Source organism: Oryza brachyantha, chromosome 5 (assembly GCF_000231095.2).
Source record: "Oryza brachyantha chromosome 5, ObraRS2, whole genome shotgun sequence".
Taxonomy (NCBI): domain Eukaryota; kingdom Viridiplantae; phylum Streptophyta; class Magnoliopsida; order Poales; family Poaceae; genus Oryza; species Oryza brachyantha.
Window position 1 is genome coordinate 5,967,572 of NC_023167.2, and position 22,690 is coordinate 5,990,261.

General features: G+C 39.4%; 3 protein-coding genes across 3 annotated transcripts; all 3 read right to left on the reverse strand.

Moving 5' to 3' along the window:
• Positions 1-974: 974 nt before the first annotated feature.
• LOC102708717 (uncharacterized protein At4g28440-like) lies at positions 975-5,759 on the reverse strand. The gene is made up of 2 exons (XM_040524505.1): positions 5,371-5,759; positions 975-1,348 (listed from the first exon to the last, which is right to left on the reverse strand). Exons 1-2 carry the CDS (start codon positions 5,633-5,635, stop codon positions 1,161-1,163), a joined length of 453 nt encoding a protein of 150 aa, XP_040380439.1. The 5' UTR covers positions 5,636-5,759; the 3' UTR covers positions 975-1,160.
• Positions 5,760-8,834: 3,075 nt separating this feature from the next.
• LOC102714740 (D-amino-acid transaminase, chloroplastic-like) lies at positions 8,835-11,585 on the reverse strand. The gene is made up of 5 exons (XM_006655070.2): positions 11,496-11,585; positions 11,353-11,402; positions 11,051-11,229; positions 10,161-10,858; positions 8,835-9,138 (listed from the first exon to the last, which is right to left on the reverse strand). Exons 1-5 carry the CDS (start codon positions 11,500-11,502, stop codon positions 9,038-9,040), a joined length of 1,035 nt encoding a protein of 344 aa, XP_006655133.1. The 5' UTR covers positions 11,503-11,585; the 3' UTR covers positions 8,835-9,037.
• A 7,378-nt stretch (positions 11,586-18,963) lies between these two features.
• LOC102708996 (CASP-like protein BLE3) lies at positions 18,964-22,130 on the reverse strand. Its single transcript, XM_006654115.2, has 3 exons — positions 21,928-22,130; positions 21,213-21,315; positions 18,964-19,417 (listed from the first exon to the last, which is right to left on the reverse strand). The coding sequence occupies exons 1-3, from the start codon at positions 22,080-22,082 to the stop codon at positions 19,187-19,189; spliced, it is 489 nt and encodes a 162-aa protein (XP_006654178.1). The 5' UTR covers positions 22,083-22,130; the 3' UTR covers positions 18,964-19,186.
• Positions 22,131-22,690: the final 560 nt, after the last annotated feature.

The window sequence follows — 22,690 nt, forward strand, 5'->3', positions numbered from 1 at the left end:
TGCCACCTATGCCACCATCAACTTTTTTCTATTTTTTTAAAGAAAAAATAACTTAGACATATATATCAAACTATTTTATTAATTCTATTTTAATCATATGATAATAATATCTATAATAAGATTTCGTTGTAACGCATGGGTAATATGCTAGTATATTATAGGATATCGTAGATTTTTTTTAATTCACCGTGCTGATATCACTTGTTTAAATCAAATATGAATTATTTCTTTAATATTGGAAAAACACATGTGATTAATTTGTAAAAAAATAAAAAACAACTATAGATCATGAAACCAACGAATGGTAGATCATGGCACCAAATGATCAATCTCTGCAGCAAAGTTGCATGCACATAACTCCATGGGCAACGGATATATTTTGCATAATCTTCACGGAAAACATGGTCCATGGGCGTGTGTACCCTAGGGGACTTGCCGTGCGCCCTTTTGGATGGATGCTTCCGTGCTACTGGGATGTGACAATGGCCTTTCACGAGCGTCGCTGCTGTACACTACCGTCTGACTGGTCACTGCCTTTTGGCCTAAGATCTTGTTTGCTTCTGCTTTTGAGCGTAGCAGGATAGCCAAAGATTCTGTAGAGTGATTCCAACATGGCATTCTACATTTCTACTTCTATCCTGCTTACAGCGAGCGAGAAATGCAAGTTGCCCTCTTATTCCATGAATATGCGTTTGTAGAGAAATAATTTATGAAAAAACTTCTATACATATGTTCTTAAAGATCTAAAAATCAAGACTGGAAAATAAACTACAATTAAAAAACTCTAAGTCAACTTTAAATTTAATGTTAAAAATTATAAGCATTACGAGGGTATAACGCTACACAGATCGGTCGAAATTGGCCATAAACCGGCGTAAAAGCAGGAGCAAATTCCTGCAGGTATGGTTGTAGTTTGCCTGTCCAGCAGCTATGGTGGTAAATAATCCTGTCGACAGCTAGCAGCAGCAACACGATTATCAGGCCACGAGAAAGAGAAATATCATCTTCATGGGGTGCACACAAAATGATTTCATATGAATCACTGGTTGAGAATTCTAAACAAAATGCCATACTCCCTCCTAATCTTGTTTTAAGAAACGAAATCACTACTAGTTTGACATGCCCTTTTTATGCTAGCAGTAGAGACCTTGATGGAGCAATCACTCCGGCACGTTAACCAATTCGTACTCAACAAGCGATAGGTTATTGTCTTCTTTCACCGTGAAACTGGCAGGCTCTGTAACCTCCACACGTCCCCACTTGTCGACAGCAAGCCTCATCGAGCCCTTGAACATATCGATTCTCGCATTCCGCAGAATTGCTGTATTTCCTGGCTTCAGCATGTCGACTACAAAAGTAGAAGCAAAGCACAAATAGAGATGAGATCAAGAACTTCAAAATTCGGCATCTCAAACAAGATATTAGTGACAAAAATTCAGTTAAGTTAAACGAGAAATATTTAAAAACACAAAAAAATCTCCAAATCTGCTTCCCCTATACAGTGCAATTGAAATGCATCCGAATTTTCTTTTATACTTCTGTAGCACCAAATTTAATGCCATTCAATTACTTTGGGACAAAGTAGATGTCCAAAATCTGTTAATTTTTGGACTTCGTTTTAACTCAAGCTTATGCAAGTGAGAACAGCCAACAATTTTGTGTACATAGCTTGGCCGCAGTTCAAAAGGTTTCAAGATACCTACTATGGAATGCCATCGAATGAACAAACACCAGCCATACATCAAATTATGTGTCACAAATAAGTAGAGATGGCAGTTGGGCCCGCTGGTGTGGGTACCCACAGATCTCGTATCCGATAGGCATAGGAATGGGTAAGAAATCTTGCCCGCGGGTACACGCGGGTCAGGTACCCGCAAATATGCGGGGGTGGATGCGGGTGCAGGTCTTCGCCCGCGGATACCTTTATCCAACATTTAAAGTAGTCTGGCCCATAGAAAAACCTAAAGCAAATATTACTATGTATAATAATAATATTGTTGTGGCTTGTGAATGCCAGACTTCCAATAATATGCATGTGCACGGTGCACAAAGCATGGTGGACAATGATATGCATGTGAGATGTAACACTATTATTTGCTTTAATTAGTTGATATATGTCGTTCCTTGTTGGTATGGTGGAAATATGTGCTAGATTTTAATTATTCTTGCTGCTGTGATCACTATGATGTGATATTTGTCTCTGCCCAACAGGTACCCAAGACCCAATGGGTGCCTGGTGGGCGTGGGCGTGGGTACGAAACTCTACCTGAGGGTATACTCACGGGCAGTAAAAGTCAGGGTCATGGGTATGCACGCGGACGGGTAAACCCTTTACCCGACCAGCTGCCATCTCTACAAATAAGACACCAGAAATACAGAAAACAACAAGAAGACAACACTAAAGATAACCAAAGGAGTGCATCCAAAACTACAGCTTGAAAGGGGCCATTATATATTTACCAACACTATAAAGGAAAGAGATTAAAAGTTGAGATAACATGAACAGCAAGAGTTCTGCATGGAAATCCAAATAAATTAACTTCCACAGCTGGAATCTTCATCTCCACTTTCAACTAGGACTGGGCAGTGTGAACTGTGAAGACACTAGATCAGCAGTTGCAGATTTACTCATTGTTTCGCTAAAATTAAGCATAAGCAAAACAGCTTATTAACAATTAAAAATAATTTATGGATAAAACTTTTATATACATGTTCTTAGTGATCTAAGGCAAAGGTTGGGAAAAAAACGATGAAAAAACTCCAAATTTAAGTTTTAAAATTCAAATTTTGGCTTGTAAACATAAGCACGAGCCAAAACATGGGGGGATTTTTTCGTTGAATTTAAGCATAAGTGAAAGAACTTATTAACGATTAAAAATAATTTGTTGGTAAAACTTTTATATGTGTGTTCTTAGCAATCTAAAAACAAAGTCTGGAAAATAAATTATGATGAAGAAACCTCAAAATCAACTCCAAATTTAAGTTTTAAAATTCAAATTTTGGCTTATAAGCATAAGCATAAGCCAAAACATAGGACACACTAGTGTGGCTAACAGCCAAAGGGCCACTACACCTTGCCCAACAATATACTACCAAGAGGAAACTAGAGAGAGAAAACCTCAAATTAGGGCATATAAACCATGGAAGCCTTCTTATAACAACAAAAGGGGGGGAGATCCCATCAAAATGCTACAGATGACTGTACCAGCACAAAAATGTTGAATATTTTTTATTGGCACCAAAATGCTATGATTCTTGAGCTAATGTTGAATGGATGCTGCCATTCGTTGGTCAGCACCAAGCAATCCTATAGCTCATTGGTTTATGCTGAATGTTTTTTTATTGGCACCTCCAGCAATCATCTAACCAAGGTGTAGAGCACATCATGCCCAATCATCTAGTTAGCTTTATATGGACACCTCTAGGGAAGCTTCATAAACAGCATAACCACCCAATGGAAAGAAGATCCAATCAGATCCGAGGTTCACCAAAATTCATGACCTTCAGCTATGCAACAAGATCAACAGATGTGATGGACTTAGTAGGCCCATGGGGCAAAACAAGCAGGAGGCACAACGCCAAGACACAACCACAAAATCAGGCCATTAGTACTAGAGATAAGATTATAACTGAGCTGTTACTTGGATGAGTTATCTGCCAGCTATTCAGATGAATTGTTGCCATCTTGCCGACAACAAATCTTAAAGCATGTTGTAGAGGTAATATCACGGAGCAATGAAAAAAATAATCAATCTAAATTCTAACTTGCAGTCTAATTATGTCATATCCGCAGCAGCCGGCATCATGTGTGGCTATCATCCCAGCAGTGTTTATCCCATAATGAATTCAGTTCATGATATAAGATATGATCGGTTGACATTGTTGACAACACTTGCTCCCATTTACCCAGAAGGAACATGGCTAACTGGTAGCATGTATACTTAAGGGCCTGTCAAAACCATCAAGGGAGAGAAAACCAAGAGTACAAGGTGATGAAATGAAGGCAAAAGGATCTACGATTCACCTACGCAGCATTGGAATAGGAAACACAATATAAAAAAGTAGAAGTTTTTGAAAGAGACAAGGAGCTGTTGCTATCACCAACACCATTTGGTGAGGACATGAAGTAATTGGGACAGAGAAAGGCGATAAGCCCATAATAGCCTCAAAAGTTCATATCTGAAGTTTTGAACAGGAAGGAGATAGGGAGGATGGGATGCTAACCATACAAACAGTACTAGGGTTGGAGCTACTGCACATGCGCATGGCCTCCATCTCTAGTGGATTTGATTTTGAAAAAAAAGGAAAGGGGAAGGGTCTCTTCCATCACTATGCAAGGAAGGAGGAATCTAGGAAGGAGGATCCCACCACCAGCATTGGCCCACTGGGAGCCAGACAGGATAGTCATTGTTGACCACTTGACCACCTCCCTCCTCTACTCGAGGCAAAAGGGAGAAAATATAAGTTCCCAAGACATACAATCTGCATTAACAAATATGGAACTGAGGGAACTAACGATGCAGCACATGACAATTTGCAATCAGGCCAGACAGATGAGTGATTTCTTCTTCTGCTATCATGGTCAGAAAGGGTCAGCATGATGCCCATTTGCTTCTCACTTTTCTCTGACATCAATTCATATACTGTTTCCCTGAATAATACTCTCATATAGAGTTGTGAAGAGAACAAATTGTAAGAGAAATCATGTCAATATCAACCTACGGATCACCCTCTGACTAGTACCACAGGGTGCATCATTTCTTAAAGAAACAACCATAAGGTTTGAGCTGGACGGTTCGGTATCTTTCTGAAGAAAAGTGTGCACCCTATTATAAGGGCAAAAGAACATATTTGAGTTGCTGTGCTTGTTGAATCTAATTGTAGCTATTGTATGAGCAGAATTGGCTCAAAACAAAATGTCAGCCGTTAGCCCATCAATCCTTAAGCTGCAAGGTTGCAGCTAGAAATCAACATTTGGTGAGTCCTCAATGCTTGTGATCTTCCAAATGTCTTCTTTTTTTTTTCTTTCCCAATGCCAATTTTTCCTAATGTCCAAAATACTTGTGATCTTCCAAATGTCGATTTGCCTAATGATGTCATAATTTGGAATTTGGATTGCTTGGCTTTACGGTCTAGGCCATAATCATTTTTTAATCATTTTTAGTTTATAATCTTATTCATGAGTCAACATGTGTTGACTAAAGAAAGTGAGGCTAATTCTTACAAAATAGGTTTTCTTATAACCACGCAACAAAAAATAGATCCCTAGCACAGATTAGAGAGAGAGAGATTTAAATAGACCCCTAGCACAGATTAGAGAGAGAGAAAAGCTCGTCACAAACTACAAAGACGAGTCAAAGCCAACATCACCTTGGTCGTTGCGGGCGGTGAAGACGATGACCCCTGTCTCGTCGCCGACGAGGCACTCCGCGATGCGCACGGGGCGAGACCCGACGGCGGCCGGGCCGCCACTGCCCCCGGCGCGGCCGCGGGCGGGGACAGGGCTCGCGCTGACGACCTTGACGGTGAGGGTGTGGCCGCCGGTGCCCGGCTTGAGCTGGTCCACCTTGATGAACACCGGCTTCCTCAGCGCCGGCTTCTCGCCGCCCTTCGCCGCTGCCACCGCCGTCGCCATGGCCCGCCGCGCGCACGTACGGATTGGTGCTCGGGAGGGAGGGAGGGAATGCAGATTGTTGGGTAGCAGCGGAGTCGAGCGGGAGGCGGTCGCGGAAACCCTAACTCGGGGGATTTGCGGCGACGAGTCGAGAGCTCGGAGAAGAAGAAGGGGGTGGTTTGGTGGACTCCTCGTGGACTTGTTTCGGGCCTTCGGCCCACAGAGAAGGCCCACTAGCCCATTCATAACTTCTGTTACAGTCTTACCTCATTATTAGGAGTAGTAACAAATTTGGACTAAAGTATTTTATAATACGTAACGTATGGAATGGAGGGAGGCCCGTTCTGTTCTTTTTTCGTATGCACGCTTTCCGAACTACTAAACGATGTATTTTTTTAAAATTTTTCTATAGAAAAGTTGTTTTAAAACAATATATTAATCTATTTTTAATTTTATGTAACTATTAATTAATTAATCATATACGAATCTATTATATTTTCTGTACTAGTTATCTAACCAACTATCAAACACGGCCGGAGTTGTATTAGCCGACCATGCTTTACTACAGGTAAAATATAATATATTTTAATGTTGTTAAAGTAAAATAAATATATTTTATGAAACATTTTATATTTTTCTATAGGGAATGTTCATATTCATTTGATTTTTTATGCAACTACATTTAAATTTAATTGTTTTGAATAATAAGAAGTATAGGAGGATCATTTGTAAAATTTACAAAGAGAGCAGGTGGGGTGGCATATTCATCACCATCACCACTTTCTTTTTGAATGAGTATAAATACAAGAATTTCTCATAAATTTGCTAAAGTTTCACTGGTATAATTCAGTATTTTAGTTTGGTAGGAATGGAGGAAAAAATTGCCATTCAAATGAGGTGTTAGACTTGATCTTTGTAGACATCTTTATTCACATCTGTCGACAGCACTGGACTCATATTCACATCTTTGAAAATCTGATTGCTATTTTTGTTTGGTGTTTTCTGTAGAGATGTTTTAGGCTATAGAAGGAGACCTAGTAGTTTAGAAATGTTTTTCTATATTTTGCTGGGAAACCAAGTCAGATAAGCATTGTAGAGTGGGATTTTGTTTTGATTGGAGCTGGTTGCTGTAATATTTGGCTAGTTAGGAATGTTATAGTGTTTAGAGATAAACTTGTATCTTCTACTAACATGTTGATTTATAGAGTTGTTATTTTTCCTGACACAGTGCAAGGTGCTAGCAAGAGAAGATGAAGGCATAAAATTGGAGGCCATGAGATCCAAGCTACTGGAAGGAGTGAAGAATATGCGTTGCAGAAATGGAGTGGGATGATATAGTGCTATGGTTTAGGTTTCAGATGGGAGATGGCGTTTTTCTGTGGTTTAGCCTCAATTGTCTTGTAATTTGGACATGGTGGCTCTTTTGCTTGTTTCTAGGATGAGATTTTTTTACCATTCCTTAAAAAGTACTCCCTCCATTTTTTAACGTAAGATATTTGACTTTTTTACTTGCAATGTTTGACTATTTGTCTTATTTAAAAAATTATAAAAATATCATTTATTTTGCTTGTGTCTTACTACCTCTGTTTTATAATATAAGATGTTTGATTTTTTGGTTGCAACGTTTGATCTTTCGTCTTATTCAAAAATTTAGTTCAAATATAAAAAATGATAAGTTGTGCTTAAAGTTCTTTTTATAATAAAGTAAGTCACAAGCAAAATAAATGATATTTTTATAATTTTTTAAATAAGACAAATGATTAAACATTGTAACAAAAAAAAGTCAAACATCTTACGTTAGGAAACAGAGGGAGTCTTTATTATTGAAAGAACTTTAAGCATTACTTGTCATTTTTTATATTTATACTAAACTTTTGAATAAGACGAATGATCAAATGTTCCAACCAGAAAAGTCAAACATCTTACATTATAAAACGAAGACAGTGCCTACTAAAAATTTTAGTACAAAATTTTAGTATTAAGACACATTATACTTGAAGATACTAATTTTTACATAAAATAAAAAAATATGATATATCGAGATATTTTTTAAAGGACGACAAAAGGCTCTCGTGGGATAGCTGGTTGAGTTGTAGTTACGTGCATGCCTAAAGTTGCAGCGGTTTACCAAAACTGCTATGCGTACGAGTTGTATCGTACAATTACCGTACGACACACGGCGTGAGGCGCTGATTTGAGCTTGCTAATCAAACGGCGTGAGAGGCGCTCGCGAGACGCAAAGCAACGGCCGTTATTTGTCGTACAATTTTCGTAAAAAAATCGTATGCATAGCAACGCTCGCGGTTTACCCCTGCTCTGTGCTTTCTGTAAGCTAACCCCACCAAATTTGATACTTTTGTTATTTTAGGGGGTGTTTGGATCCCTCTTGCTTTTTTTTTTCCCTGTCACGTTGAATGTTTGAACACTAATCAGAAGTATTAAATATAGACTATTAATAAAAACTAGCTCTATCATATTCGTTTTTATATTTTTTCAGAATCGAAATCAGAATCGAAAACTCGGATATGGAAACAGAATCAAATATTATCGAATACAAATACGGAGTGAGTACGAATCGAAACGAATATGGTGATGAATATTAATCGGAACATAAAAACCTCTTAAACTAAGCTTTAGATGTCATTGAAGAAACATAACTTGTTATTTTTTATATAAGTATATAACTTATCGATATTTTTAAATATAAGTGATTACTAATATCATAAAAACAAATATTCGTGGCGGTTGTGTGATTGTGGACGCCTTAGACTGCTTGAAGCCATTTAGTCAGAACCAATTAAGGTTAACACTAGTTGGGTCGTTGGGATGGACTTTCTTAGGTCGAGCTGATTTGATCGAATAGTTAATGCATATGTACGGATATTCGGAAAAAAATCCAGATAGTATCTGACGGATATTACCCGTAGCATATTCTTTTCCGTATCCGAAGAAAAAAAATCTAAATTCGATTCCGAATCCGAAAATTTCTAAAACCATCTTAATCCAAAAAAACGATGTGGTCGGACGGAAACTATCTGAATCACTTTCAACCATACTTTGGACTATTTCGTGACACAAATTTATTGAGCCTAATTAGTCCATAATTAACGAATATGATGCTACAGTAAATATCTGCTAATCGTAGATTAATTAGGCTTAAAAAATTTGTCTAATAAAATAGTCTTTATTTATGCAATTAGTTTTATTATCAGTCTATATTTAATACTCCTGATTAACGTCCAAGCATCGGATGTGACAAAAGCCTTAAAAAAAAAAGTACCTGAAACAGTCCCTTAGTAAACGCTGGACCAAGTGGCCCTCTTCTCTAGAAAAAATAGTACAACAGAACTTGGTTCATTATAAATGGAAGCATATTGTTGTTGTTCAGTGTTGGTCTTGCATAGTTCCTAAATGAGTCGTCATCTAGCTCGTTTGATCATAAGGAACAAGAACTCTTTCTGGACCAGTCTTCATGTCTTCGCAGAGCATGTCTGACAGCGCGAGAGCGACTTTCCCCACTTTACCTGCACCATAGAAATTGAAGAGATTAATGAACATGTCCTTCAATCTGTTTAACCAATATGATTTACTAGTTCATATAAAATGTTGTAAATTTGAACCGCAGATGTATACAGGCCAGTGCCAATCATTTTCATTACAATCAACGGTTGGATTTAACTTACACTGCATTATTACCACCTGCAGTAGTGGGTACCATAAAACTGTCTCACTTCTATGTTGAATTATTTCAAGTGCATTTCTACAATCTAAAATTTCAGAGAGTATCTGTCTATCAACACCAGTAGAAATTATATTCATCTTAACAAAATAGCAAGAAAACACTGGTTAAACAGTCAGTAATCATTACTCATGGCGTCTAAAATCAATGAATTACTTGCACAAAATTTCAGATGCTTCAATCTGTCAATGGATGAGCAACATTTACTCTAGCCAAGGCATCAACAACTAATTCCTCGTATTTATTTAATACCGTTAATTTTTACATCTACGTTCCATTGTTAGTCTTATTCAATTTTTTATGAAAATATACAAAATTATTAGTCGTTCTTAAAGTTTCTTTGGTAATAAATCGAATGATAACAAAATAATCAATAATAATATATTTTTTTAAATAAGATGAATTATCAAACGTACACATAAAAATCTAATGACATCAAATAAAGAAGAGAAAATCTAACAAATGCCATGGACAAACACTTAATTCAAGAAGTACCATCGACGAGCGTGAGTTCTAATAAATGCTATCGTACAAACGAATTTATTTAAAAAATACCATCACCGTTAGGGTTTCGTTAGCTTTTTCCCGTTAAGTGCTATAGTATGAACAGTGTTTTTAACGGCGGAAATACACGAAACCCTAACGGCGATGGCATTTTTCAGACAAATTCGTTTGTACGATGGTATTTCTTAGAACTTGTATTCGTCAATGCTATTTCTTAGACTTAGACGTTTGTCTATGACAGTTTTTAGATTTTCTCAATAAAGAAACAAGAAGTACTAAATATTTTGGTTCAGAAGAATATACCATCACCAACCGGTTGACCATCCCATTCGACGACGGGCAGCAACGGGAGCCCGCTCCCGACGAACATCATCTCGGCGCACCTCCTCGCCTCGGCGGCGGAGATGCCCACCGCGGCGACGCTCCTGAGCACGCCGGCGTCCACCAGCCGGGGCGCCAGCGCGAGCACCCGCTTGGCCGTGCAGCCGCTAAGGACCCTGTCGAACGCCGGCACCACGAGGTCGCCGCCCCGCGTGACGAACGCCACGTTCATCATGGGCCCCTCCGCCACGCCCCCGGCGTCGTCCACCCACACCGACGCGTACGCGCCGCGCTCCTCGGCGTCCGCCATGGCCAGCGCGTTCGGCAGGTAGTTGACGCTCTTCATCGCCGCGAAGAACGGGTGCTTCATCGGCACCGCCGACGTGACCGCCCTGACGCCCTCCCTGAGCCGGGGATGTCCGGCGGCCGGTGCCGGAGCGCCGCCGGACGCGATGACGACGGCGTAGAACGCCGGGTCCGTGCACCCCTTCGGCGAGAGGAGGAAGTCGCCGGGGCCGGCGCTGAGCCAGTACTTGATCGAGCCATTCCTGCACTTGGACGCAGCCGCCATCTGCACCAAGATGGCGCGAAGAGTTTCGCGGGAGAACGGAGAGCCGATCTTTGCTTTAGCTGCAGATATCAGCAGCCGATCCAAATGCGAATCCAGCTCATACAGGTACCTGATCGAATCAAAAACTAACTTTTGAGTCTGAAAATTCAGTGCCAAATTTGCAAATTTTCAAGTACCTCATGATCCATTTCAAATTCAAATCAAATCAAGAACTGGTTTGATTTTATACATTCAGCACCAAACTCTAATTCTACAATGTGCAGATAAAAACAATTCAGAACATGAGACGGCGACGCTTAACCCGTCAGAAATCATGGCGGTGTCGAACACGCCGTGGCCTCTGTGGACCATGTGATCGTCGATGGGGATGACCATCATCGACGGGTCGAGGATGATGCCGCCGACGACGCTGGAGTACATCGCCGCCGGGTATCTCTGCTGCTTCGTGGACTTCCATTTCTCCTGAAGCTTTTCGAGCACCTAAAAAAAATACTCAGAACTCATAGCATCACATCACACCATGAGGAAGATTTTGATGTGCTCTGCTCTAATTATCACTGCAAGAACCTCACTTAAATCTTGGGCAGGTGCTCAGATTCTCACCTCGGAGCCTGACGCGTAGACAGGGACATGGCCATGGTGACCCTGCTCACCTGAAAGCGGAGAAGAAAGATTGCTGGTGTCATAGAAAGAACCAAAATCACAACTGAAAATCTTGACATGATTAGACCAAGAACGAACAATACCTTGCATCCTGTCGATCGCCAACGCAAGAGATGCTGCAGTGCTTGCAATTCAGAAGTTCAGAGAGAGCAGCTAGAAGAGCACGAGTTCAGTTTGGGCTTCGTGAGCTGCCCAAGTGAGTCAAAAGCCACGAGTCGACGACACGCCGATTTCGGTGGACAGCGGGGACCTAAACTGACGGATCGCAGAAACAGCTGCCGTAACGGCTCCCACCGCTGAACGCTTCCGTGGATTTCTGTTTTCTTTGCTTCTCTCTTAACTCTTAAGAGGTGAACGATTGTTGATGCTTTTAACGGAATCGATTAGCGCTGCATTCTTCTTTGATAGGTTTGATTTCTCCGATTATTTGGCATCTTAATTTACTATATTATTGATTTAGATGGTCAAGTATATCATACTTAGAAGTATTTATGAGTATTTATAAATAATTTAACAACGAAAAAAGTGGTAAACATTAAATTTATCTTTTTTTTAAAGTGCATCTCATAGTCCATTTTTATCGTTGGCTACGAAACTGGTTACTATATTTCTTTTCATTTTTATCTTTTTTGACGGATGAAATACTACATAGATAATACAGCGTTTTGTTTGAAACATATGTGGTTTTCTATATTCTGTACTCCCGGTGTTTCATGATATAAGACTTTCTATTTACTACCCAAATTTATATATATACTAATAACCTATACACATATAAATATATATAAAATAATCTAAGAAATGTTATTCACGAACTCTTTAAGTTTAAGAAATATCGTTGACAAACATATAAGTCTTAGAAATTCCATTGACGAGTGCAAGTTCTACAAAATATTATTACATAAATGACTTTGTCTAAGAAATATCATTATTATTAGGGTTCTATTCATTTCACGTCATCAAATACACCGTCCATCTTATCGCACTTAACGGAGAACTCCTAACGGAACATTTCTTAGACAAAGTTATTTGTATGATAACATTTCATTGAACTCGCACTCGTCGATGGTATTTCTTAGAATTGGGTGTTTGTCAATGACATTTCTTATATATATATATATATATCAATATAAAGTCAGAAATCTTATGGTATGGAACATATGGAGTATGCATATCTTTTTTTTTCCATGTAACACTTAATTGAAGTTTCCACTAGGAAAAAATAGTACTATACCGTCAAAACCACCTTAATGAACACATACATGTACACTTTTCACTATGAGCAAATTTAAAAACCAGACCAATATATTTTAAGATTAATGGTGTCATCAAAGACGTCTCTCAATCGACCGCAACTACAATGTCACCATATATCTTGGTGTTAAGGAGTGGTATCTCGACTACGATATTTAGGAGGTGTAGGGTAATCTCGTACGCAGGTGTTTGTAATGATATGTAAAAATGGAAAACATAGATTTATACTAGTTAAGCTTATCTTGTCATTAGGTACCAAGGTATTCACAGTAATGTACAAACAACAAAGAGACACATAGATTTATACCAAGGTAAGTAATACCCCTAATCTAACATATATATTTATAAGACCAAGTAATACATGGGAAGTGTCTAATATAGCCTATCAACTAATCTTAGATTATGCTTAGATTATGTTGTATCTGCAGTAATGTATAAAGAATAAAAAGATGAATATAAATATATACCAGGTTAATAATAGCCCTAATCTAACGTAAAGATTTAGGGCAAATTTGCTACAGGGGACTGGAAGTTTGTGTTATTTGTTATAGGACACCGCAAGATTATGTTTTAGCCATAGGCCACAATAAAAAAAAGTGGTAATAAGCCACTGGACACTACCAAAATGTCGTTGTTGTTGTTGTCTCTTTTATGTTGAAGGCGGAGGAGGGTGGCAATAAACGGGCTCTTGGAGGAGGAGCTGAGGAGGCTGGGGTACCTATGTGGTGGGGATAGGGGACGGTGAGGAGCTGTTTTTTCTGATCTGGCATCGCCATCTCAATGGTATTTTGGTAATTTGGTATCGTAAGAATTATAAAATAATATCGCTGGTGTCTAGTGACTAATTAGCAGTGCTCTTATACCGAAACACGATCTTGCAATGTCCTTCGGTAAAGAGTGTAAACTTGAAGTGCCCTGTAGCAAAATTTATCATAGATTTATCACACCAAGTACAATTGATAGGACATATCCAATCTATCCTATCAATATATGCATGATGGTACGATATGCCGTATCCATTACTCAGACACACTAAAAAATTTAAATATTTGAAAATACGAGTATCCGTGTAAAACATAGGATTGAACTTGGGTGGGCAGTTGAGTTATGTTCACCTCACCCGTAAAGTATTTCTAACAAAAGACAAAAATATTATTTGAGAGAAATGTTGCCTTCTATAAATTTTGGTGCAAAATTAGAAAAAGAAAAACAGTTGAAAGGCATCAATAAAATAAAATAGGCAAGTGAGTAAAATTGACTCCTTTTAACATTGATCTAACACCTTTTCAACTTATATTCAAACCATCACAGCCACCATTGTGTTTACATTATTACATACATATACATTTTTGGACAGTCAGTTTTAAACACGATTTAAATAATTCCCAATCCAGATCGGCGTACAGGATTTGCATAGATTCTAGAGGCCTCCTCTACTCGTGCTGCTCCTTGTGTCAACGGTGAGCCACCACCAGCACCTCTCGCTCGTACGTCTTATCGACGGAACAGGTTCATGCAACTCATCGTTCACTTCATCAACCTCCTCAAGCACCCGATCATGCCACAGAACAACAAACACATGGGAGACCCCGATTGACGCAGTGACATGCATGATGCAATAAATTATGACGGATGATCCGGATGCTCTTATAGATATGTTACGTACTCTCTCCGTTTCACAGCGTAAGACTTTCTATTTTTGTCTATATTCATATGAATGCTAATGAATCTATATATATAAATTATATATATTCATCAATTGATGAATTTAGGCAAAACTAGAAAGTCTTATAATATGAAACGGAGGTAGTAATAAATTATACTCTTTTTATCTAGAATGTAGTAAATTTAGAGCTGAATACGGATATTAATAAAGCTCGCTGAAATTAGATATGGAAAGATTGGTAGGTCTCCGGACACCCGCTCTTAACTCCAAATTTCCACTCTAGTATGAGCTAGCTCCCGCAGGAGCGGGAGAGCAACCAAAAACCATTTGGCTACCTTGGTCAACTCTAAAACTATTAAAAGAGAGGTTAGTGAGTACGTTGATAATAGGAAAAATTTGCTACAAGACACTCAAATTTGGCGCTCTTTGCCGTAGGACACTGCAAGATCGCAAAAACACGGGTAATTTGCCATTGGGCACCGACGGCATTAATTTAGTGTTTTTGCTACACTTGGAGAGAGAAACTTTCAAAAAAGACAGTCTTACCCTTGGTCCACCTCATATCAAGCCGTCCCGGTTACATTGGAACTAGATGTAGGGCGGGCGACACCGAGCCATCTCCGGGCTAGGAGGTGGCGGAGGCGTTGCATTGGTGAGGCCGGCCGGCGACGGTGGGTGGGACAAGGGCATTTCGGTCCTTTCATCCCTTTTTCTCTCTCCAAGTGTAGCAAAAACACTAAAATAATGCCAGCGGTGCCCAGCAGCAAATTACTCATTTTTTTTGATGCCTTGCGGCCAAAATGCGATCTTGCGGTGTCCTGTGGCAAAGAGCGCCAAATTTAAGTGTCCTATAGCAAATTTTACCTTGATAATAATACAAACTTTATGACTTCTACTGTATTCATGATGAAAGCCATGTAATTGATTTTTTCATATAATTTAATAACGGTTATTTTTCTTTAGGATTAGACCAATATAATTATATGTTTATCCTGTTCATCGTAAAGGAAGGATCATTTTAGAAAAGGAATAGAATATATTAGAGGTAGTGGAGTGGAGCTGTTAAGCAGCAAAAACCTACCTACACCCCTATAGTTCATTGTTTAGGAGTAGCACCGTTAACTCCACTCTAAAAAATTAAAATCTGTACTGTTTGATGCAGCTTTGGCACTAAGTAAGAGCATCTACAATAGAAAACTAAAAATTAAATCCAAAGAATCCTGTATTGGAGGCATTCAAAAAAAATCATGGGCCTAAAATATACCCCCCTACTCCAATAGAAACTCAAAAATTAAGTCCTAGAAATAGTTAGATGGCCAAATAAACTAAATTCGTTAAGATCGTTTTCACGTTTTTTCTCCCTTGCTCACGTCACTCTCTTCTTTTGACCAGCAACAACTAGCTAGATAGAGTGTAGCCTTCCCTCTATTAAAAGAACCAGTCATTGCATAAACATTTTCTCGTGTATATTGATTACTGTAAACTTTGTCCTTCCTTTGTCTACTCCTAGTAGCTCAGTATTGCAGTGTATGGTGCTACCGTAAAATTCTTGTTTTCATGGAATTAATCATAATAGAATTTAGGCTATGATCCTATGTGAATTGCTTGTTTTATAGAAGTAATCATAAATTCTCTTCCAAAATACAGTACGGGTTTGATTTATACCTAGCACCGGATCCCTACTTACATTCAACCATGCTGAAACAACAAGCACATCTTCCTTCTCAGTAAAATTCTCTGTTCTTTTCTGATTAGGTCTAGCTGAAGTACTTTTCTCCACAATGGGTGTATGATCTTCCTCTTGCTGGCTACTCTGACCATCCCAATCAGCAGTAGATGCCCTCGTTCAACGAATTAGTGTAGAATCTTTTTTCTTCCATTTTTATTAGTTCTATAAAAAGCAAGTTAAAATTTTATCGCATTATCAAAGTTTTCCACAACCAATGGCAATAATATACAAAGAAATGATCATTAACTATTTCTTCTATTGGTAATTAAAATATCACAGGATCACCATTTTTTATTGAAGTAGATGGCACATAATATGTTAAAAAAGTTCAGCTGGTAATGAGTGGAAATATTGTCATTATACGATGCATTAATAATATTGGTACTCTCATGTCAGTGCTAGCATCTTTTATCACTGTTTGCTTTTTACTGTTCTAATTAATAATACATGTACTGTCTCACGTCACTGCTAGCATCTTTTCTCACTATTTCTTTTTTACGGTTGATTCTTTTGACTATAGTGTTCTGTCTTGCCCGCAGATAATATTGTCTATACTATACTAGATTAAGCTATTTGCTCCATATAACGTTGTCTTGCCTGCAAAATTAAGAGGAGAGGGAGTAGAGGGACCTGTAGACCGCATAGGGAGCGACGCTTGAGGGGGCTGCACCAGCGGCGAACTTCGACGGAGCGGGCTGCGCCGATGGTGGCCTTCAGGGGTCGGGGTCTGGCGGCGCCGGTGTATGAGATGGCGTGTTGTCATGAAAAAAAGACGCACCGAACTCTTCAGGTGCGATTGCTTTGCCATCAAATGAGATTGGGAGGGCCGATCGCGTTCTCAGATTTGCGCAGCCTTTGAGCTTCAATTGGAAACACTGGTATTTTAGAGACAATATAGGTGGTCTGTTACCTCTGTTTTTAACGCAGAACCAAAAATAATAGGCACGCTGCTGGATATGCTCTGAGTTAGAGTTGGGAGCTGCGGCAAACGGACCGAAGTCTACGACTGATTGAATTCGGCACTGGACAGAATGGTGAGATCTTGGTGCAGCGGTCGCAGCTCATCATCTTCGCCATGGCCATGCTAGCGGCACCGCTGCGACCGCGACCTGGCCTTTGTCCATACTCGTGCTAGTGCTCCTCTTCCACGGCATGCGCGCCATCGCGCTCTGGGTCGCCCTCACCGCCGCCGTGCCCTTCTCCCCTCTCAGTGTTCTTCTTGGTTGCTTATGCACGCCCGCAAGTCGCTCGATGAAATGGCAACCTCGCCTTTGGCAACTACTGGTAACACCAGACTTACTACCCTACCCTACTGCTTGATGAATCACAATCACCTGCAGCATTCACCGTTATGTGCATCTGTAATGTCGTTGCAGGTGTTCTTCCACTACTTTGTAGGATTGACCGTGAACTAATCGGAATATGACAAAATCTTGTTAGAATCTATTGGCGATCACCTAGGGTTCAAAACTAGTTGGGTATTTTCTGTTTGTGTGATATCGATGGACAACATGCTACGGGTAGCGAAAGGGTATTAGGATTTCGGGTACCGACCGGTTGATTCGCTTGCAGAGGAAGAAGAGGAACTGACCATCGTCGTCCTCGCTGCACCTTGGGGCTGACGGCGGCGACGACGGTCGGAGTAGTCCGGTGAGGTGGCGATGCGGCGGTGGCGATTCTCGTCACTAGCTACGCCCCGTCTAGATCAGCTAGGGTTTTTGTGGGGCGGAGTGGTGGCGGCGACCATTCTTGTGATGTGTGCCATGCCGGCCTCCACCCCCTATTTATGTTGCGCAGTGTGACAGGGGCCCACCAGCCTACTGGGCTGGACGCCCCTGATCAGGGCCCTTTTAGCCGTTGGGCTAAAAGGTTAGAGATCAATCTAACAAATCTAGCTCTGTTTTGTGTGTGGGGGGTATATACACGATTTTTCCCAAAAGCTGGGCATGCATGGTTGAAATTTAGTACTCCATTTCGCTTTTTTATTTGATGTCGTTGACTTTTGGATCTATATATAATCATTTGTTTTATTCACAAAATTTACATAATTACTAAATTTGATTTATTTCTAAAGAAACTGTAAGAATATCTTAAAATTTTGTATATTTGCACGAACTTTTTAAATAAAACGTATGGTCACACGCAGATATGAAAATCGATAATGTCATATAAAAATTCGAGGGAGTAACTTGTAAGCATAGGTGCCTTATTGCTGACTACTAAAATTTTTATGTGGCTGAGAAAGATGCCCTACGCTGATGGGTTGGGAGTGTGTGATAATATGTCTCTCTTTCCATGAAACAGTCAAATAGCTGTATTGTTCAATGCATAACTGCACATATTTCACCTCAAAATGTGGCCAATTATGGATTTTACCTGCATACATTTTTCTGACCATCAACATTATAGATTTTTTCCTGTCCAACCACCTATGTATCTGGGCGTGCATTGTTAATTCTGTGTTTGATCGATCTGTGCAGCATTGTTTGTGTATTTATGACGTTCCTTTAGTATGATTTGGAAAAGTTTTGCCATTCTTTTTTCGCTGAAACTCGGGTACTCAATTTGTCACAATCTCTTGTGTGTAATGTACATTATGTACTCCAGACAGAGTCCATGTTAGAAAGAGCACACGGACGGATACTATAGCTCACCTAACTACACGTTCAGTTTTGGTGCAACAATACCAGATTAGCTCACCTAACGCCCTTTCAGTCTTATATATTGGCCATATGTCACTGACAATGATCTCATCAGTTTTATTTATATCAGTCAGCAACTCAGTACTATACGGTACGGACAATCTTAATAAAAGCAAGCACAGTCAAAGATTGTCTAACAGGTGTTATTTTGACCTCAAAATAAAACCATCTGTAGTGTTGAGGCTTTGCCATTTGCTTGTTGAAGTGCAAATAATGTACCGTCCTGTCGAACACATATAAGACCATTTTTTTTTTCATTCAAATCTTGTGTTTTTAAGAACAAAGACTTACAACGCACCCAAATCACCGTGTCAATCATAAAGTTAACAAATCGAGGCACAGTAAAACGGAGAAAACAAAAGGAAATTTTGGGTGAATATTTATAATGCTGCTCTATATGTTGATAGGCATGCATGCAGGTAATTAATGCAAGGGGCAGATGACATCGGTGACGATGTGGAGGGAGTAGAGGACGACGGCGAAGTGGAGGACCAGGGCGACGAAGCCGGCGATGAGCGCCGCCATGACGTGGTTGCAGTAGGCGTGTATCTGCCCGCACACCGGCAGCCACCCGGCGTGCGAGTTGCCGTTCTTCGCGATGTCCGATACGGCGCCGGTGGCGGCGACGGCTCCGGCGAGCACCATCCCCAGCATCTGCGGTTACATGGACGGACGGGGATCAGGTCTCTCGTATTGATCAAAATGCAACGCAAGCAAGTGCCCCCAGTAACCCTTTTCGACCCACAAATCAAACCCTGATATATTAAGTGTAGATCAGTAGGTACTTATGTTATGTGGTTAAGACCTGGAGTGAATAGATTTAATTACGACGGTTTGGTAAGGCTCCTCCATAACTCTATTGGACCAGTAGCAACAGTAAAAACATTGTGCAATATATCGATTGTAATATATGTTTTTTTATTTTATACCAATCTGAGCATTTGTTCTAATTCCATAATATATACAAATAGAAACAAAAAAGAGTTTTATTTTTACCAAACTTAGGATGGTATTTTGAATTACCATACTTTCTAGCGAAAAAAAATCGTACCTCTAGGTAGTAAGTAACTTGTGTGATTAAATGTTTATAGTAAAAATTTGATACTTCTAGTTACTTTTTCTATGACCATAAAATTTCTGAAAATAAAAACATTAGAGGTGTTCTCTAGCTGTTTTATTGGCATAGGAATACCATTTTCATCAATTTCCAAAAAAAAAAACAAATACCATATAATACTTATGATGAAAATAATGCTAACCTAACTTAACCCTTATGTGTTCTCAATGTTGATGCTACAACATTGTTATGAAGTATTTAAAAGTAGTTGTTTCCTATTTTCATTTTTAATTAATAGTCGCACATGATGCAGATTTATTTTGTAAACATGGTTCGGTGTCACCAAGGTTATATTGTTCCAATATCATTTTGGTTCCATTGTCTATCATTTTCGATTCCATTTTTAAGAGAAATCATGGTTGCAGAAACAATTTAAGCATTCTCAGACCGTTTTTATCCTAAGGACAAGGACCTAGGAGCTGGGGCTCTACCAAAAGACCGGTTTTATCCTAAGGACAAGGACCTAGGGGCTAGGGCCCCTACCAAAAGCAACGTTACATCTGGACATGTAGTTATTTGACTTTGGGTACTTTCGAGACGTGACTTTAGGTAGTTTTGAGCTGCTACTTTATATACTTAATATAATTTTACACTGAAATGCAATAATAAGGCCCTGTTTAGTTCCCAAAATCATTTCCCAAAATATTACAGACATTTAAATGAAGTATTAAATATTGATGACAATAAATCAGGATAGTTGTAATCATATTATTGGTTAAATTTCAAATACATTAGTATCATATTGTACTACCAGGAACAACAGATTTACGAGGATTGTCATTACATAATTATAATTATAGTAGTTGTGGCACCAAGGGGCATGGCACATGGAATGTAGCAGCAATGGGCAACAGGGCCTTTGGCCATGCATAGGGGGATGGCAGAGAGATGAGAAATGTGTAGTCTACGTGTTAGTAATTGAAGGGTTATAGCTCTCTGGATGTATGATGTAAATTTAACAATATTAGGTGGTTTTTTGGCTTGACGTCCGATGATAAGTTTTAAATTCCATGGACGGGAAAACCGTCTGTGCATTTACACTGTGGTACATTTTACACTATGGTTATTAAATATTAAAAACGAAAATGAATTAATAGGCCATTAATTTCAGCTAGAAAACATGACTAACATATATAATAATGAGTTTTATCATCCTTAAAAAGTACCTTGAGATACCAAAATTTTTAGTGTAAAATTATGATATCTCAAGGTACATTATATCTAAAGGTATCAAGATTTTACTTTGAAAAATATGATATGTTCAGGTACTTTTTTAAGGACGTTAAAAACACTCTATAATAATAAGATAATAACAAGAAACAGAGGCAGTACCACATCTATTGTGAGAGCCAATCTGGAGAGGGCACTCCCGGCCGGCACGGCCAGGACGAGCAGGCTGTAAGCGGCCGCCACGGCGTACGCCACCACGAAGAAGCTACACCACACACAAAACCAGTGCACATCACTCAGCGACGACGGGAATGGAAACCATACAGGAATCGACTAATCGGCTACAGATGTAATTATGCGAGGATGAAAAATTATCTGATTTGCACGTGAAGATGATATATCATATACCGATATGGAGGTGAAAGCTTGTATAATTTGTGATTTTTTTATAGCTATTTAATATTGTAAACGATGGAATTAGCTCCCACAGAGTTGAAAAATAATTTTAGAGACATGATATGATGAACTTATGTACTAAATATTTTTACAAAATATTCACACTTAGGCCGCGTTTGGCCCCTAGGTAAGTTATCTTCCTTCGTTTTCCACGCGCACGCTTCCCGAACTGCTAAACGATGTATTTTTTGTAAAAATTTTCTATAGGAAAGTTGTTTTAAAAAAATCATACTAATATATTCTATTTTTTTAAAAAAATTAATAATTAATTAATCATATACTAATCTTTTGTGCCAGATAAGTTAACTTATCCACACCTCTCAGGAACGCCGCCTTAGTGGTTCAAGAAGCTTTCGCGTAAAAACCGAGAAAAATAAATTGAGAATAGCTGGAGATAGCATCACACAACGTTGTAGCTTACATGAAGGACGGTGTGTAGGAGTACTTGGCCTCCATCTGGATGCCGAAGAAGCTGGTGGTCTCGCGGCTGGTCACCATGACGACCGCCGCCGCCGCCGCAGCCCCCGCCGCGGCGAGCCGGAGCACGGCGTTGATGAGCCGGTGCACCTTCGCCATGATCGACCGATCGACGTGCGTGCTCGATCTGCTCGCTGGCGGCAGCAGATCGGTACACCCACTGCCCACTTTCTGGCCTTAGCTTTTATCTTATATAGCTAGCAAGCAGCGCTCACACACAACTTGGCATTATTTTGTGAAGATTCAGGTGTGATTTTAAAACAAGAACTTGACCCGTTTCTTCTTTGAGTGGTTTCGGTAGTTGATCGATCAACTGACCGCTGGAAGAGTGGAGTCTCAGCATGGATGGACGGATGGCAGGTTGTTGGGCAAACTTTTAGCTTTCTTGCCATGGTGGTGCTGTGTATAATACATACATGTATATATACTAGTGAAATGCCCCATGCTTTGCTATGGGTGAAAAAAATATGTTAGCATCACCTGTTTGCTTATTAAAATAAATTATATTTACTTGTTTAAACCAAATTTTGGGATGTTTCATAATATTAGCATGTATCAGGAATCAATTTGCAAATCATGTTAAATCTTTAGTGGAGTAGCAGATTCACTCATCACCACTAGGGTTTTTACGGTAGTAAAGATATGCATATGTGTCTCACCCGGAAAATGAAAGGATTATCAATACGTTTTGTTGTGTGATCTCTGCT